The sequence below is a fragment of the Macrobrachium nipponense genome, chromosome 34 (genome assembly GCF_015104395.2).
Source record: "Macrobrachium nipponense isolate FS-2020 chromosome 34, ASM1510439v2, whole genome shotgun sequence".
Lineage (NCBI taxonomy): Eukaryota > Metazoa > Arthropoda > Malacostraca > Decapoda > Palaemonidae > Macrobrachium > Macrobrachium nipponense.
The window spans coordinates 26,915,315-26,934,387 of record NC_061095.1 but is presented as its reverse complement, the minus strand read 5'-3'; the positions used below and the strand labels follow the sequence as shown (position 1 = coordinate 26,934,387).

Here is a 19,073-nt window from a genome sequence, read left to right as displayed (position 1 = left end):
GATGTTTCACGTTCCATGGCATAGTAATGATGCATTTAATTATCTTGAGCCAACTCATAATGGAGAACCCTTCCAAACCCCTGGTTCACTAACTAGTACTGAAAATAATTACTGCAAGAACATTCTTAATATTTAATAGTGTTTACCCTTATCTTTTAAAGTATAGGAGGTAGTGTTTATGAGTTTTACTAATTGTAAATTGCTGTTTTACTCTTTAGGAATTTTTCTTAATAACCTTCTTGGGCATTTTATCTTCGTTATAGAATCATTCCGTTTCATGTCCAGAGCTTGATTATGATTATCTTTCAGGATACGAAAACCAAACCTAATGAATGTATATTGACATGTAAGTTTTATTTTGTTAAGGTAATTATTAATTGTGCAGTGAATATCTCGACTTCGTTACGAAAGCACTTATTTTAAAATTGCTTTTCCATTAGGCTAGATGGCCTCTCCGTCGTAAGTTCATTGTCCTTTGTCCATTTGTGTTAATAGCTTTCGCTGTATTACGAACAGTCAAAGAAAGTTGATGATTTTATTCGAAATCAAAAGGCATTTTAATATTTTTTTTAATTCTTAAGAGAGAGAGAGAGAGAGAGAGAGAGAGAGAGAGAGAGAGAGAGAGAGAGAGAGAGTTTTTATGAAGAACGGAATTCAATTTACTACTTAGATATGGGCATGACTTGCATCAAAGATGCTGACGTGTCTTAATTTCCATTCTCGTGCCTTCTCCGAAATGTATCAGAAAATTGTGGTTACCTCTGGCTCGTCCTTGGGATGCCAGATCTGATGAGAGTGGTGAGGATAAATATATCCTCTTATTTGATAGTGGGGGAGTGAGGGAGGTAATTGTCTTAAGGCAGGGGGAAATGGGTGTGAGGGGTGCCGATCCCCATGACATATGCCTAAATCCTCGAAAGTCATTTGTAGCTCACTCGGATTATGTTTCAGGACGAAATTAAACTGTATCAAATCGTTAGGATTAAGTGTTGAAGCGTGTCACTGATACAACTGAAGTTATTACATTAATATGACTTGAATAAGAATTATATTTTGCCTGTGAAAGGAAGAGGTGATGCAAAGCATTTCCATCAACCAAGTCGTAATTTGAAATATTGGAAACGCTTTAGATATTCGAACTTTGAGTGTCTCTCTCTCTCTCTCTCTCTCTCTCTCTCTCTCTCTCTCTCTCTCTCTCTCTCTCTCTCTCTCTCTCTCTCTCTCTCTCTGCTTGACGTTTTAGACTTCTTTTACGAAGTATATTGAAGTTAGCAGTTAAATGAAAGATATATATATCAAGGAATTATGGGTCCATTTTTGTATTCTCAGACAGAAGGAAGTTTTAAGTGTTCTATTGTATATCTTTAGAGATACTTAAATCCTAATGTGTTTATGTGGATATAAAAAAAAACTTCATTTTGACTGACTCCTTAATGGAACTGTCTGCTTTCTCGTGAGCTAAAATTTGTGACCTCATCATTTGCTGTCGAATTACATCTTTAGAATGGCGTTACACTTAACACCCATGTTGTAATTTTTTAAGTGATCATAATGAAGGGGTGACAATGACTGACTTCATTTTTCAGCAAACAAAAGCGTTCGTGAAAAATATTAATGAAGAAAAGTGAATGGTTTTTGTATGCCAAGTTCTTTGATCTTAAATGCATCGTTCGTATTCTTTGTGTGCCCTTCTGGAAAGCAATTAATTTGTTTATTAGCAATAGTTCGCTGATGGCTCTTATCAGCCTTATAAATTGATTGTTCTCCCCTGAAGGACCTTTGCAAGGACTTAATGGTATCTCGTGAATGTGAGTTTCTTAATTACTGTGAATATTGTCTTGTAAATGTCTTCGACGCATTGGTGTTTTTCACAAGGCCTGTATAGTAAAAGTGTTAAAAATTATATAAAATCAAATACGTCATTAAAATGTCATTAAATTTACGACAACATTGCTGCTATCTCTCTCTAAATTCTGCTTTATCTATGGCCTCCTTTTTTTGTACATAACAGATATAAACTGGCAAGATACCCAAGGTCGTACGCCATTGCACACTGCTGTGGAAAAAGAGTCGATAGATGCCATTGATACTCTTATTCATTGGTAAGTTGCACATAAGGCCTCTTTTTTTTATTATTTTGCCTTTCTTATAGACATACTGAACCAAAGTCCTATAGACATATTGAATCAAAGATGTGCTTAGGAAGTCTGTTGATTTTTAAATTGTTGTAGATTAGTGGTAGTTTAACTCATTCTTTTTTTCTCTCCCAGTAACTGTGACACAAAGCTTGTTGACAGTGACGGGTTCTCGGCATTCCACAGAGCTGTCCTTTTGAACAAGGTATTTTAAATTTACTTGCTCACTCGTCTCTTATTTATTTGGTAATACGATGAATCATCCATCGTTCTGAAAACAAGAACTTATCTTAAAAATGTTCTGAAAACAGTAATGTCTGTGAAAAACGTTCCCTTCATTAGATATATATGATAAAAGTTACAGTTTTTTGGGGAGTGGCAGAAAAATTTTGCATCCTATGTAGACCTATGTTTATTACAACTTGCATTTTTATATGATTTAATGAAAGAGTTGGGGTTGAGAGTGAAATAAAAAAAAGTATTGGATATTGAGCACCATTTTGTTTTTGTAAATCAGTTTAATTTTCCTTAAAGTTCATTTTCCTTGCCTCTTTGAAACAGTTACGATGCCTGGAGACGATGCAGCAACACCTGGATAAGGTCGACTTACAACAGGGTGATGCCCAGGGACGCACTGCACTCCATCTAGCGGCAAAGTTTGATTACGTGGATGTCGCCAAACTTTTGGTATGTATACGGAAGGTTTATATTTCTTCAGCAGTTTGCTGTATCCAAGTTTTCTGTATAGAACGCATAGTGTATTCGTGTGTTTTATTATTGTGTGTAACATCCCAATGGGCATCACCTATTTCTTATATGCCACATTCACATTTAACAGTGTTTCTCCTTGAGCAGGTTGTGGAAAATTAATTTTCATGGTAGGATGCTCATATAGGTGTCATTTCAAGTGTAAATATTTATAATTTATTTGCAGTATGATGAAAAGGCAAAATAAAAGTTATTGTTGAGCTTTCTGCATTTGCAATTTTGACATCTGTCACTTTTGAAGCTTGAGAGTTAAATCCTTAAAAACAGATTTTATTTTTTTATACATCAATTGAAATTATTTGTCTCTGATAGCTTGACAGTTAGGATCTTGAGGATAGAAATGTTTCTATCTAACAGCCTAGGAGTTGCTACCAAAACAAACCTTCAGTGTACAAACAGCATGTGTACCTCTAAAACTAATGTTTCTCCCAGCTGACTGAGAAGTATACACACCATTGAAACAGTTGTTTTTTCAACAGCTGAAGATCTTTGCTAACAAACAGAAATAAAATCATTTTATAATCCCTTGACCAGTATATACCATTTAAAATTAAATTATTATTCCAAATACAGTGGGTGTACAGCTGTCATTAAAACCAGAATTGTGTTTCGTTAACAGCTTGGGAAGTGTGTCTCTAAAATAATACATATTTCTCTTCAACAGCTTGAGAGCTATGCCATTGAACATATATGTCCAAATATTCCTTGCATGAATGGTTATTCCCCCATCCACATTGCTGCCCGAAATGCGTCTGTAGGTGTTCTGGAGGCTATTTTGAAATGGGGGGAAAGCAGAGGTTGCCTCAAGGAAAGGATGATCTGTTTGCCTGATCTGGAAGGAAATGAACCTCTTCATTTGGCTGTTCATGGTGGAGAGATAAAGGTATCACCTTAAATTACCCCACGATTAGTTTCTATTCCTTTAAATTTCCATTATTTCATAATCAAGAACAGTTAATTGCCTAAAATATGTAAGATTTGGCAGCATTCTAGAGATTTTGGGAGCAAATTCCAAATTATTATTGTAAACTTGAGGGATCTTTTTACTTTGAATATGTTCCACAAAAGAGTAAAACTTTTTTCTAGCCACAGTTTAGACTGCAGTAATTGAATTATAAGTCCTTTTTTTATGTATCTAGGAATTGCAGTGATAATAATTATAATGTGTTGTGTATTACAGGCCATTGAACTGTGTTTGAAGATGGGGGCCATCATTTCAAAGCAACAGGATGATAAATCAACACCTGTTCATCTTGCATGTTCTCAAGGTTCACTTGACATTGTTAGGCTGATGTTTAATCTTCAACCTGCTGAAGTAAGACTTCAGTTTGTTCATTTACTTTTTTATTTTATCTAACAATTGGATCTGTTATATAGTGAACATTGCTTTATATGAATGGCATGCAAAACACTAATTTTACGATGAACCAGTTATATTCCTTGCTGTTTTCCAACTATATATAATACATTCTAGGCAATTTTGTTATTCAGTGTGATGCATACTGTGATGGCTCTCTGTTTATTCATTATCTTTTTCTCTCTTTCCCAATTTTCATGCTCAAAGAAATCAAAAGTTTTGGAGATACTTGATGCTCAGGGTATGTCTCCACTCCATTGTGCAGCCATGTTTGACCACCCAGAGTTGGTCAGTTTTTTGATTGATGAGGTAATTCTTCCATTTTCAAATACCTTGCTTCTCTCTGAAGTTTATGAAGACTTTTGGTAGAAATATAGACAGTTTTAATGAATGTTTTGGTCATTTTTACAGAAAATTGGTTTTTAATCACATATTGGGATTCATTAATACTGTATTAATATTTTCCCTAATTTGTGGAAATCTTATTTGCGATCAAATATGATATTGGCATTTTGTAGGGTGCATTGGTAGATCAAGTTGACCAAGACCACAGGACAGCCTTGTTATTAGCAGCTTCACGAAGTGGATGGAGGACCGTGGATGTGCTTTTAGCGCACGGAGCAGATCCAACTATTAGAGACTTAAACTGCAAGAACTTACTTCATGTTGTCATTATGAGTGGAGGTTCTTTGAATGACGTCCTCTCATTGAAACAAGCCAGTAATGTTGAGTGGGTAAGGAACTTTAGATAATGGTTAGCTAAGAAATTGGTCACAGTGAGTGGGTCAGAAAATGTCAGTCAAAGTACAATAGTTAAAAAGAAGTTTGCGGTGTGAAGTAGAGAAGTTTATCTCTTTTTTCAGTGGATGCCTCGACTAAGAGCTATGCTGGATGAGCAAGATTCAATGGGATGGTCACCCTTGCATTATGCCTCTCGTGGTGGTCAGATTACGTCCCTCGCTTCTCTTTTAAGTCTCGGCGCCTGCGTTAGGACGAAGGACATAAGGAACGAAAGCCCACTGCACTTTGCTGCTAAGTAACAATACCATATTATTGTTTAAGATACTTCTTAGATATTGTATTATTATTATACACAGACCCCACAGATTGTTTGCTCAAAACTACTTACAGTGTACTTTTAGTAGCAAACTGTAGACAATACAATAATAAAGGTATTTTACACTGTTCATTTGGCTCCATCTGCAATGCTTTCTTCCTTATACTTTTCATTCGTTCCCCTGTGTCTCTTCTTACCTGCCTGTCCAACTTTAATTTTACTTTGTTCCATTTTCAATACACCTTTTAGAACAAATTCTTTTTAGTAAACCTGTTAACAATTTTACCATTGTGACCTGTTAGTCTCATTAAACTACATTTTAATAATAGAAATTACATAGAGGTTTACTCCCAAGAAAAAATTCTCCATTTGGATTTACAGATATGGAAGGTACAACACTGTACGACAGCTGCTTGAATCTAGTAATGGTTTCCTCATTTTGAATGAATGCAATGATGAAGGCAAGACAGCCTTACATATTGCAAGTGAAGAAGGTAAGACTCTTCTTATGATTTTGTGGATTGTTGAATTATGTACAGTAATTTTAAGTCTATTTATAGTTTTAACATTCTTTAGGTTAACTGTACGTAGTTTGTTAACTGTTTTGTTTGAAGAGTAAACAGTACGTATCATATAATATTTCCCCTTAATTTCAGGCCACACAAGAGTTGTGCAACTTCTCATCAGTAAAGGAGCATTGTTGCACAAGGATCATTTTGGTCGCACTCCATTGCACTTGGCTGCCACAGGAGGCCATGGCCAGGTTATAAAAACACTGCTGGCTGTTCATAGTCATATATTAGACCAGACGGACAAAGATGGGGTAAGATTTCTTTAGTTTACAAAATGTTTCTGACAATTTGTCTTGTTCTGTGACAGAATTCAAATAAGAAGCATTAAATATCAGTACATACTTAAAATAATTTGAATTGTGTTCTAGTAATAATGTCTTTCCATGAATGTATGTAGTCATATTGATTATAAGGAGATAAACTTATCTGCTTTTACTTTTTTTGTTCTGATAAATGATTTATTGTAAATAACAATAGTAACTGCAATGTCCTTATGGTCACTTGCTGTATTACTTTGTAAATAACAACGATAACTGTAATGACCTTATGGTCACTTGCTATATTACTTAGCTGCTTCCACAAAAGTATTGCTGACCAGTTACATTATATATAGGCAGTCTGAATTTTTCTGTTTTGCATACAGTGATGAAAATAACTCGAATGTCTTGCTTTTTGTTTGTTTTTTAAGTAATTATGAACTTAATGCCAGTACATTATTTATTGGCTATCAAGGCATAAATAATTATAAATCTAATTTATAAAACTACATTTTTATAGTTTTTGCTCTTTTGACACTAATGAGCCATCCTGCAAAGATTCATTTGTAAATAAGAGGTAAAATTTGAAGGAAATTAAAATTAAAGAAGTTGAGAAGCGAGGCAGAAAGAGACCAAAGGGGAACGTGTGAAAATTAACAGGCAAAAGTTAATGCCAGTTAACCTAATGGATGCTGCAAAGAACCTTTTGTACCATGTACAGGAGGCTACGGAAGGCACACTGTAAATATGCAATTTCAAGGTTGATATTAAACAGTCTGCAGAACTCAATGTTGCCATTCATGCATATTTTTGAGGTCTCCGGTATTGTATGCAAATTTTTAAATATGTACTGTTACTTATTATCCCTAAAAGAACCTCAAAATCAAAATGGCTCTGCAAATGAGTTTGCTAAGCTATGTTGCAGAAAACTGTTTTGAAACTACATATTATTATTATGCACATTTCTTTGTGGATTATTGCAGTAGTGGTAAATAAAAAGAACAATTGTAGTAGTGGTAAATTAAAAGAACAATGTCATAATGTAACATTTTCATTACAGAGATAGACAGTAGGTCCCTCTGAATTTTTCAGTATTTCATCTTTATTTTAAATTCTCATGAGAAGGAATATAGCATAATTTAATAATAGTACTCATGGGCAATACTTATTCTGTTTACTTTCTCTCTACCAGAACACTCCTTTACATATGGCTGTTCGAGCAAATAAACCAGATGTTGTAACTCAGCTGATGAGTCTTAATTGTAAGTTGCTCCCTGACAACAATAACTGCAGTCCCATTGACTGTGCCATTATGTACAAGATTGCACCTTGTGCATTGGCTCTTGTTTCTCATGAAAGAGGGTAAGTTACATGGACGTATCATGGTTTCATGAAAAATATGGGGTTTTCAAGCAATCGTCTTTTGTGGGAGTGCAGATTTCCTCACTTTATTCAGCCTCACTCTTCTTTCATGAACAAAGAAAGAGTATATTAATTATGTAGCATTTCATATTTTCTTCATATTTAATATGTATAACAAAACTGTAATGGTCCACCGTATACACCACCAGTTTTTACGTAAAAATTAGTTTGATTATATTTTCTCATTTTCTTTGATACATTACTTACCTGTATTTTATTTCTTTAGGCCAGCTGAAATTTTAGCAGTTAAGAGCAAGATCCAAGGTTGTATCAGCATGGCTTTGATCAGGACTCTCCCAAAAGTGTTTGAAGCTGTACTCCATCAGGCAGTTACCAAAGCCAATGTCAAAGAACAGTCTAAGGATTACTTTGTAAGTTAACATTAACACATAACCCTTTCTTAATTAAAGGGGTAAAAAACTGGGTTGTATAAGAGAGCTAACTCTTTTAACTATACTTTATCATCAACAAGAACATAAATTAGAGCTCCCCTTAGCTACAGATGAAAAAAAATTCTGAAAAGAGTTACATAACATTCCCAATGTATCCATGACTATTTTCTACAAATGAATTCTTAAGTCAGATGATATATAGCAAAAGCTGTAGAGTCAGATGTAGACTAATGAAGACAAAGCTCATTGTTCACAAGCAAATCTTTAAATTCAAAATAACACTTTCTATCAACCTTTTGTTTAGTGATAGTTTAAGTTTCACTCAACAGCATATATCAAGAATGGGAAACATATACCATACTTGAAAGACATTTTCTCCAAATCTCCATTGTTTTCAGTTTAGCCAGTCATTAGTATTTGAAGGTGTTGCCATATTAAATAAGATCTGATCTATTCTTTAGGAACAAACCCTTCTAGCCATTCCAGTTAGTCAAGATTGTGCACTCAGTGGTATGGTTAAACTGATTATTTACAGTAATTATGAAATGATAAGAGGGTTCAAGGTACAATTGCGACTTTCAGCAAGTCTAAGCTAGAATTTATTTTGTTATAAAATGCTCACATTCATGTAAAGTATTTTGCTGGAATGTTAAGTGGTTATGCATGAACAATATTTGCTTAGAAAATCAGAAAGACTTTAGACCATTACGTGAGCTAAGTTTTATCATTTGTGTTCAAGTTTATTCCATAGTTTACCTTCTTACTTTACCTTTTGCAGATTAAGTACAGTTTCTACCCACTGCAGTTGACAAATGAGCAGACTGAAGCAGAAAAGCTACGACTCAAGGACCCCAAACTGAAGCCACCTCCTTTGTATACTTGCAATGTAAGAACTTTCTAAACATTCCACTTCTGAGTTTAAATCGTGCCTTTAGCATGAACAGCTAATGATAGTTATAATGTTCTTCAGAATGTACTGTACAGTGATAAGCTGATAGTGCAGTGGTAATGATTGATAATATATTTTGTTAATGTCTGTTGGTTCAATTATGCTTTTTATTTAGCATAACTAATTATAAAAGGAAGCTGGTCTTAAGTGCAACTTTGCAGAATTCAAGCACCACAGCTATAATGTGCTGTGTACTGTTGATTCAAGGTTGAAATATAGTAACAACTGTTGTCAGCCCACTGCTTACCTTTACAAAAGTACTCTTTCTTCAGGAAATGGTTGAATGCGGACGTTTGGAGCTGCTGATGCATCCACTGACACAGAGGTATCTGGATATGAAATGGCAGGCTTATGGGAAAGCTGTTCACATGATCAATCTATTTACATATTTGGTTTACCTATCTTTAGTGACAGTCATGGCTGTTGGAGTGTTAGGGAATAAGTCTCTTGGTGATTTCACAAATTTTACGACATATGAGGCCTTTCACACAGCAGAAAAGGTATTAACACCAAGTTCCTTTTTATGAAATAAGTAAAATGCCATATGAAGAGTATATTATTGTTGTTTTATTAGGTCACTTATATTGTTTCTTAGCCCCATTATATGGTAAATCATATTAACTAATTTATTGATATCTTGTGCCGTACACTCAATTTTATATATCTTTTCCAGTTTGATTGGGTTCAGGTTTGTATAAAACCAGTTACTTTGTCTTTAGATGCTGTCATAGATTTTTCATACTATGTTTAGATGCTGTCATAGAATTTTCATACTATGATAATGAGATAAGCCATACTGTATGTACTTGATTTTGTATAGGCCTTTACTGTTTATTGGTTACTTTGGTAATCAACCTAATTCTACTTTACAGATGAAAGAACCACCAGGATGGATGTCTTTCATGGCGTTTGCTATCGTGTTTTTTGCAGTGCTTAGTATGCTCAAAGAATTATTCCAAATGTACCATCATGGACTTAAGGTGAGTCTAAGGAACTCAAGACCAGCAGCATGAGAGTTAAGTATTTTAACTCACCTGGATAGTTAAATTACCATACTTCATGATGATACATAACAATAATAGTAATAATAATAAATGACTCAAGGCTAAGGCTAGTGCACTGTTCACTCTTTTATTATTTCATTATTACCTTGAGTTAATTTTATGTACCATGATGAGAGTTAGGTTTTGAATCTACTGTTTCTGACATTTGTGTTCAATGAATAATAAGGCTTTTTAACATTTTATCAATAAAGGCTGATCATTTTTATTTCAATTGAAATATTGGTCTTGTTTTAGCCTTTTAAAATGGGTTTATTGACTGCACAGAAAGCTTGTTTTTTTTAATGTTGCAGGCCCTTGCCCATTTTTTCTTTCATGGTATATCTTATTTCATAATATTACCTAACTCACTTTCATGATATCCACAAATTCTGTATTTTATTTCCAATCCAAGGATGTAAATATTAATGACCTAACAGTAATAAATATTTTAAGGAACTTTGCTGCCAACCTGTCATATTCTTGAATTCCGCAGTACCTAATGGCAGCCATCAATTTTGTGCAGTGGACAACATACTTGACATCAGTCTGCATGGTGACTCCAATACTCATGAATCGTGAATGGGGTACTGACCAGTTAAATTCTGCAGCTTTAGCAGTATTTACTGCTTGGTTTAGTCTTCTATTTTATTTCCAAAGGTAACATTTGTCACTTTATTGATAGCTTAAGTTCTGAATCCTTATTCATATGTGTAAGATGAGATACTGAAAGTTAATTTCTATTTCAGTGTAAAGAATGTGATCACATATTGAATTTATGAGTTACTTTACCGAAAGTTATGATTTATTCTTTAGAATTTTCTAATCAGTATGATATAAACAAATGTAAGTCGTATATATATTTTTCTTGTGAAGGTTCGACTATATTGGAATCTACATAGTCATGTTCCTCGAAATTCTGAACACTTTGCTAAAGGTGCTCTTCGTGTTCTCTGTCCTTATTGTGGCATTTGGTCTGGCTTTCTACATCCTCATGTCTCATGTAAGTTAGAGGCCTTATTCTGTACTTCATAAAAGTCATAGGCATCTGTACAATCATAAATCTTGAGTGTTTTTATTGGGTACCAGATTAGCTAATTTACCACAGACTGAGAATTGTTTGCTTCATTTAGTAATTTTTAAATCCAATTGTACAGTGATTTTGATGTTTCATGCCTTGTCTGGTGTCTGTTGTTACAGTAGGTCATTATCAGACATTTTTTCATTATGTATAGGTTTTAACTCATGTACATTGCTTGATAATATGTGCATGTTCATAACAGAATGTATTTTCTCACAATAGAGTCTATGGTAATTCATTTACACTAGTTTAGTCATCACTTTAATTTCGGTTCCTGTAAGGGGCTAATGCCATCAGTGCCCCTCATGTGGTGCATTGTAGGCAGTGGCAGCTCATCAGTAGGCACTGTGGAACTGCAGCTCCCCCTCTAGATTTCATATATATGCACAAAATTATGAATATTTACATGAATATGAGAAATTAAGCATAGAGTATCAATAATCCTTAAAAAATTATTACCATTCTCTTGTTTTTGTAAATAAAAAAAAGCAAATTAATTGAAGCATGTGGAACTGTTGGTGCTCGCAGTTCTAATTTTGCTAGCAGGGTGACAATGTGGTAGCCAGCCTGCACATCAAGGTAGAGGGAGCACTGCCCTCTCGAGCAGTGTTAGTCTAGCTGTTGGAGGGGGAAGGTGTGTTTTGAAATTTGTCAGAGTTTAGTCAGTACTATGTACTATTAGTGATAGTGATCAAATTAGTGATGATACTGATAATATGTAATGTAATGCAGAATAATCAACTTAGTGGCGAGTTGCAGTAAATGGAAAAAAAATTATAACCACATTAAGTCAATGAGTAAAATTCAAAATAGTAGGTTTCGGCAGCAGTTCTGCTGCCTTCCTCAGTAAGAGAGAGAGAGAGTGTGTGTGTATGTGTGTGTCTGTTTTAGCTGGATGCTCTTTAGTCCTTTTGTTTTATATAGGCATATGTTATTTTATTTCACTGTCATACTCAGTTTTGTATCTTAATATTTTTTGTTTTCGAGTTTTTATTCCTTTTAATGGTTTAATGATTTTTATCATGCTACACTTAGTTTACATAACTTAATATTTGTATATAACCTCAAATTCTCATAATTTGTCTGTCTGTCCATCAGTCTCTCCACTGCCTAATGCTACTGTTTTGAGTTTTAGTATTTTAATATATTTTGTTATTTTTTCAGTTTTGTTTGCAGTTTCAAATTTGATTAGGGCAATCTTCCATTAGTAATCAGTCATGGCCCAAGACAAACAGACAATTAGTAAACTTAAAGAGGTGAAGTTTTCGGCATTCTCTCTCCACGAAAAAGTTGCATATGTATATAATGTATGTATGTGTGTGTTTATGCAGTTAATATCATGGAATAAAGAAAAAAATATATGTAACAGCACCCCTATGGATGATAGCCACGAGCCGCCACTAACTGTAGGCATTACTAAAGGGTGTTTGCAATGACCTGTTGGACCCTAGCTGCACCCACTTTTTGGTCTTTTACTTTACCTTCATTTCTGCTTTCTGTCTTCAGCCTTGCTGTCTAACTCCTCAACCATTAATTCTTAGTGGGGTTTTCTCTGTGTATACTTAATCTCTCTTATTTCCTAGACATCTTTTATCTTGCTGTCCAACTGCTCCAACTCTCTCTTTCACATTCTTATACACTGAATGGCCAGAAGTTCCCCAGTGCTGTGCTTGCCGGTGTAAATTTCATAAAATCAAACTTTGGTTTCAAGTGGGTGGCCTATATATGCTAAAAAAAACATTTAGCGAGTTGCTCCTCATCAAGTTTTCCTGTGAAAACTTGAGGGTTTTGGTGGTGAGTTATAGTTAGAATATCATGTAATAGGACCTTTGTGGCAGTAAAATTTTTCTATATCCCTTTTTTTAATGGAAGTATCAAGTATCAATCTATGTAAGTTAGTCAGTGTTTTGTTTATATGAAGCAAATTGTGTTTTTAAATATACCTTCTCTATCATTATAAAAATTATCTTGCTGAAAATTCAGTTTGTGTGCTTTTATTATTCCTCAGTAGGTAGTAATAGGAAAAGTCAGTGGCCGAAAGATAGCTTATACTTACCCTAATCATAGACTTCATGCTATTATAATTGTAGGTAATTGGAATATTGAATATGCCTGTTGTTGTTAGAATTTGATTATACATTTATTTCAGGGAGGTCATTTGTCCTTCTCCAATTTACCAATGTCAATGTTACACACTTTCTCCATGATGTTGGGAGAAATAGATTTCCTCAACATCTTTGTGTACCCATTTTACGAAGTAAGTCCTCGCGGAGATTTTCTTCATTACCCAGGGACAACATTTGGTAAGTTTAATACTTCGTCCATATGCAGTAAACTATAATCTCATGGTTTTGTGCTTTTGCTATATCCATGCTGCCCCTTTAGTCGTACTGTTTTCAATACCAAAAGAATACTGTAATGTACTAATGACACATCGATAGTATACGTAATACAGTAATTTAGGAGCCCTACATGTATATTCACTAATGCAAAACTTACAATCCCTTTTCATTGTTGCTTTATGTACACACATACTGATGTTAAGTTGTTCTAAATGAGTGAGCAGGAAGGTGTCAGTTAAATGTACAGTTCTGTAACATATAGCCTTGCATGGCGGGTTCTTTATATTACAATAGTGAACAGTATGCTGTGTATTGCTGCTGCTTAATTCTTTGCTTATTGAACATATTAACTTGATGTGTGCAAAGAGCAAAGACTTAATGATGTAGCAAATGCTAGGTAGCCATTTTTCACATAAACAGCTCTGGGCAATACTACATCACCAATCCTGTTTTCAGTATCTAACTGTTATGCTTATTTAATAGTCAAGTGTCTTATGTACAAGTTTTAGATTGATTGATTATGAAATTTAGGTCTTGAGGGCCAAACGTCGGAACCCATCAGGATTATTCAGCACACACGTTGTAGAGAAATATCTTATATTTCTATTCTGTACACTGGTAATAGTAGGAAAAGTATTGCAAACAAAATTATAGATTATATTAATTGTTCATTTCATTAGTTACCATCATCTTCATTCAAATACCAAGTGTCACTTTTATGGAATTATTGACGTCTTACTTGTACAAAACTTACAGGATTATGTTTTCTTTAAGATTACATTACGGTTTTTCAGGCCTTCTTGTAATCTTTATGATCCTAATGCCTATCTTGCTGATGAACTTACTCATTGGTTTGGCTGTGGGGGATATTGAGAGTGTCAAAAAAAATGCCCAGTTGAAGAGGATTGCTATGCAGGTCAGTAATGTATTACTTTACATAGTTGTATATGGAAGTATTTCAGTGTTAATTGTTGAATGCAATTTTTTGTCAGTGATTCTTATTTTTTCTCATGAGTTAGTAGTTTAATTTTATTGGCTGCCACTTTGGTACAAGAATATGATGGAAAAATTGATTTTGTTAATGTGGACCTTGGCTCAATATTTTTTTACTTGTACTGAAAATTAATCATTCATTTTATTTTTTTTTTAAATGATTATCAGTAAGAGTTCACTGGAGTTAATAAAGATATTTGTTTTTCAATGATGGAGAATTAAGAGGAATGAAAGTGTTTTTATCAGCTCATCTAAACCATTTTATTTCATGCACATCCCACTGTCTTTGGGATTCAATACTTTTGCTTTATATTAGTTCCTTACCTTGACCATTCATATGTAATTTTTTCCTTGTGGAGCAAAGTTGGCTTAATTGAATTGACTGATCACAGTGTTTATGGTCATAAGTGGGAGACTTAAGAAATTAGCTTTAGCGGTATAGGCAGTCCCCGGGTTACGACAGGGGTTCTGTTCTTGAGACGCGTTGTAAGCCGAAAATCGTCGTAAGCCGGAACATCATCAAAAATCCTAAGAAAACCTTACTTTTAATGCTTTGGATGCATTCAAAACTATGTAAACTGCATTCTTATTGCATATTTCATCAAAAAAAACCTTAAAATATTGATTATTTGGGATTTTTGGTGTCATATTTCTGCCAGATGAGCATTGTAGGCGGCGTAACCCTGGAACATGCGTCATAACCCTGGAAATAATTTCTGATGAATACAATTTAAAAGCGCCTTGACCTCGGAACGTCGTAAGCTGAACCCGTTGTAACCCGGGGACTGCCTTATTGTTATTAGAATTATACATATACATCCAGGTAGTTTGCGGTTCCTCCTGTAAAGGAAATAAATAGCCAAAAGATGATGGGATGAATTTATTGGCGATTTTCATGGTAATGCTTTTATATGAGATTTTACGTTGATGTGGTTAAACTAATAAATTGTAAGTACATACATACATACTTTCTTTTGCCCTTTGCACTTTGTCAGGATTCTCTTCTGGTCCAGGCCTTCATCTATGCCCATTCTTTAATGTTTTCTGAGCCATCTTACATAGCTACTATTTTTGACAACTGCTCTTTCCCACTCATTAAATGCCAAACCATATGAATGTGACATCAGTTTCAATTCCCAGCCTGTGGATGCATTTCTGCAACTTCATTTGCAGTATGATATTACCAATTCATTTTAGCTTTTGAATTTCAGTAATCATGCTTTGTTCACATTTGTAGTTTTTTCTCCAGCACCTGAGATAGTACTATACTTTTAATCACCGGCAGTGCAGTCATCTCTTCATTTTTCCTTCCCTGTTACTAGCCTTAATACCCTATCTTTACTTTTACCAACTTTACAGGCTCACAGTCCAGCACTTAAGCTATTCAGGTACTAATGGATATTCACCTCCTTGAAGGTTTTTCTACATTTATACATCAGATGTGCCTTATGTATTCCATTTACCTTTTAAAATCGTAGGCATCTCCTATGACACTATTGTTTACAGTCACCCACACCCTTATCCTCATCATCTAGAGCGCCATATTCCTGACTGAACTTTTATTTTCCTTCCTTTGTGGTCCTAAGTTGATTTTTGCCTACATCAGCTTTTTTTTATTCCTTTCATCCATTGCACTCTTAACATCTTTTAACACAAAGTCACCTTGATATAGCATCCTTAAAAGCTTCTGTCTTTACTCTTTTGTAGAAGACTCAGTGCTGAATTGTTACTGAATTATAAAGGGATTTTGATGTAGGAAAAATCTATTTCTGGGCTCGGCCGTGTCGCTCCGTGAAATATGTCTCCTTTAGCACTATTTCTAGTAAAATATTGTTATAATACCAGAGAACTGCTAAATTGGACATGTCTAGTTATTGGGTGATGATGATACCATATTAACAATTTTAAAAATGCCTGCCTTTTACCCTCATATAATTCATTTTCAGGTTGAATTACACTCTGACTTGGAAAGTAAGCTTCCAGAGGTGATAATTAAAAGAGTTAATAAGAGTGAACTTACAATTTACCCAAATCGCTCAAAGTGCCAAAAAATAGTCACTCGTATCCTTGGTGCTCTGCTGTATTCATCCCCTGTGGATGAGAAAGGTATAGTACATGAAGATAGCGTATTTTTTTCTTGCAGATAGTACTGTTTTCCCTTTTTTTGCTTTATATTTGCAATATTTAATAAAATAGCAAAATCAAAATATAAATCTTGTGTGATTATTTGACCTTGCACTTACACAATATGCATTAAAAGTTTCATGTTAACCACATTTTTTATTGGGTCAAGATTAAAATATTAATAGTGTGACTACCACTGTGGCAATGTATATTTTGTTATCATAGACATCATTGATTTTGATTGTTTGACATGTATTCAAGCCATTCCTGACCATACATTCATACATGTATTTCAAGTACACGATCTCAGCATATATTAGTTTGATAATACCTTATGCTTGAGCTGTCGGACTTTTAACTTTGATCATACAAGTAATGTTCTCTTCATTATAAACTTAAAAAACACATACTGTACAGTAAAAACTTTAAATACTATCAGTGCTGACTCCGCCCCTTACTAGTAAAATATATGTAATTAGTTGATTTATATTTGTCAAGTGCTTCATAGCTTCTTAGGCAGCTTAAATGATACTAACTCCTCTTGAATCTATTTGGACAAAGTGGCTCTAGTTGGTATGACTGTCTGTCTCAAACCAACACCACTTACTGCCACATGAAGATGGAAGCAGTTACATAGTGTCTGATTGTAATTCTTATAATTTTGTTGCTATTAATTTGATTGTTTTCATATTTTCCTCTACTCAGAAGTTGAGACTCTTGAAATGCACAAGGATGATTACCTGTGGGAAGAGTTGGAATGTCAGCAACGGCGCCTCCACAGTATTTCAAAGGAACTTGATAAACAGACTCAACTACTCCAGCTGATTATGCAGGTATGTATTGAGACCACCTTGTACTTGAGGAATTAATATTCCTTTTAATGTGGTTTTAAAAATGTTGTCAATGTACTGTAATTGGAAATATATGTTAAGTTTTAAGAAACATTTTGTTGCATTGAAATTATTCAAGGGAGCTCATTATTTCAGTAATACCCTCCCATTTAATCATGTTAATTTTAATTAATTCAATTTTTCATAGTTATGATCTGAAGAATGTCAAGATCATTGTAATCCCTGCCCTTACAGTATATTTATTTTTAGTTATAATATTTTCCACCGTGTGTGTCATTTACTTAAATTTTAGGGAGCTTTTGATGATGACATTTGCATAGAACCGTCTTGATATTATTTCACAAGAGTTCTTTGCCACTCTTTGGTATTGAGACTTGACTTGTAGTTACTGTCCTTGTTTTAAGAAAGTTATGGGAGTCATTAGGTTTCTGATTTTTCTTTAAAAATTCATATACTACTATAAGTAAGTTTCTCTAGTACAGATCAAATACACTTTAGTATCTAGCTGGCCTTCCTCACATATAATACAATATTGCAAAAGTACAGTACATAGTAAAGGCGGCCATACATGTACGCGACTGGCGCGAACCAATCAGTCTTTATCGTGTATGGGGGCTGTTGATGCCAGTCCTGTCGAGCCAGTCCTATCCCGTCGTCATTTCAGCATGTTGAACTGGCTGGCGCGTCGCAACTAGCGCGGCGGGTGTTGAGGACTGAGGCAAAGTTTCAACATGTACAATACCTTATTTCCTCGTGGGAGTCGTGGAAGTAATGCTGTTGTAAAAGGATGTCCCAGTCAGTCAAGTATTTATTTCACGATTTCATTCTGATTTTTTTGAACCTGTACAGAGCACTTCCGTGCTTGTGGAAAATACGAAGTCCGGATTATTCCAATTAAGTAAAAAGACAAGCAGCTTATGAGCAATTACTGGAATTATGTAAAATAATATATAAAGATGCAAACAGCTTTTGTGAAAGCCAAAACTGCCAGCCTTTCATGGTATCTTTTGACTAATATAAATGAGTTTTACAATTAATTTGTAAAACATTTTAAAGGATAAACGTGGCGATAAAAACTTTTAACATTCTTAAACGACTGAATTTCACTAGTAAAACATTTGAGAGGAAATCTGTCCTTAGTGATCGATATCACACCTTTCATCGATATTCAAATTCATTCATCTCCAGAGGGGAGAGAGAGAGAGAGAGAGAGAGAGAGAGAGAGAGAGAAGGAGAGAGAGAGAGAGATAGAGAGAGAAAAGAGAGAGCGAGAAGAAAAGAGAGAAGAGAAGAAGAGAGAGAGGAAAGGAGGAGAAGGAGAGAGACGAGAGAGTAGAGAGAGAGATTCTGAAATGCAGGTAAACTTTTGCATTGATTAAATAAAATGAAAAAGTTGAAAAGCATATTGTATATTCAGAGGTCCTCCTAAACTAAATGAATGGATTCTGTTACCTGATTACTGTACTTGTAGCAGCAATAAAAATTAGGAATACCCCAGTCATCATCAGTCATTCTTGAATAACTTCTACAATCTTCCGGGTTATTTTTCTTTAATTCTTTCATTTAAGTCATATGGTAAAACCTCTCTTAATTAGGCATGGTTTCACCCATACTTTACGATTTTTCTTGCATATTTCATGCTCTTATTAGTCTTGCAAAAGTGCTATTATCATTATTGCACTTATCTTCCTTTTACTTGGTGCCATGATTTAAAAACACTCTCCATATCAGGA

The 19,073-nt window shown here is 34.4% G+C and overlaps 1 protein-coding gene across 2 annotated transcripts in view; it reads left to right on the top strand.

Moving 5' to 3' along the window:
- The window catches only part of LOC135207993 (transient receptor potential cation channel subfamily A member 1-like), a 73,087-nt gene that overhangs the window by 51,309 nt on the left and 2,705 nt on the right, over window positions 1-19,073 (top strand). Inside the window, exons 6-27 of one of the 2 annotated variants that reach the window (XM_064240079.1) lie at window positions 2,012-2,102; window positions 2,271-2,340; window positions 2,697-2,822; window positions 3,568-3,786; window positions 4,084-4,218; window positions 4,468-4,569; window positions 4,779-4,994; window positions 5,124-5,296; window positions 5,699-5,811; window positions 5,974-6,140; window positions 7,339-7,508; window positions 7,795-7,939; window positions 8,739-8,846; window positions 9,182-9,409; window positions 9,583-9,597; window positions 9,782-9,889; window positions 10,446-10,609; window positions 10,826-10,952; window positions 13,180-13,333; window positions 14,167-14,288; window positions 16,312-16,471; window positions 17,195-17,322. In XM_064240079.1, coding sequence (XP_064096149.1) covers window positions 2,012-2,102; window positions 2,271-2,340; window positions 2,697-2,822; window positions 3,568-3,786; window positions 4,084-4,218; window positions 4,468-4,569; window positions 4,779-4,994; window positions 5,124-5,296; window positions 5,699-5,811; window positions 5,974-6,140; window positions 7,339-7,508; window positions 7,795-7,939; window positions 8,739-8,846; window positions 9,182-9,409; window positions 9,583-9,597; window positions 9,782-9,889; window positions 10,446-10,609; window positions 10,826-10,952; window positions 13,180-13,333; window positions 14,167-14,288; window positions 16,312-16,471; window positions 17,195-17,322 — 3,041 coding nt within the window. The remainder of the gene's footprint in view (window positions 1-2,011; window positions 2,103-2,270; window positions 2,341-2,696; window positions 2,823-3,567; window positions 3,787-4,083; window positions 4,219-4,467; window positions 4,570-4,778; window positions 4,995-5,123; window positions 5,297-5,698; window positions 5,812-5,973; window positions 6,141-7,338; window positions 7,509-7,794; window positions 7,940-8,738; window positions 8,847-9,181; window positions 9,410-9,582; window positions 9,598-9,781; window positions 9,890-10,445; window positions 10,610-10,825; window positions 10,953-13,179; window positions 13,334-14,166; window positions 14,289-16,311; window positions 16,472-17,194; window positions 17,323-19,073) is intronic. The other variant, XM_064240080.1, reaches the window with a different exon arrangement.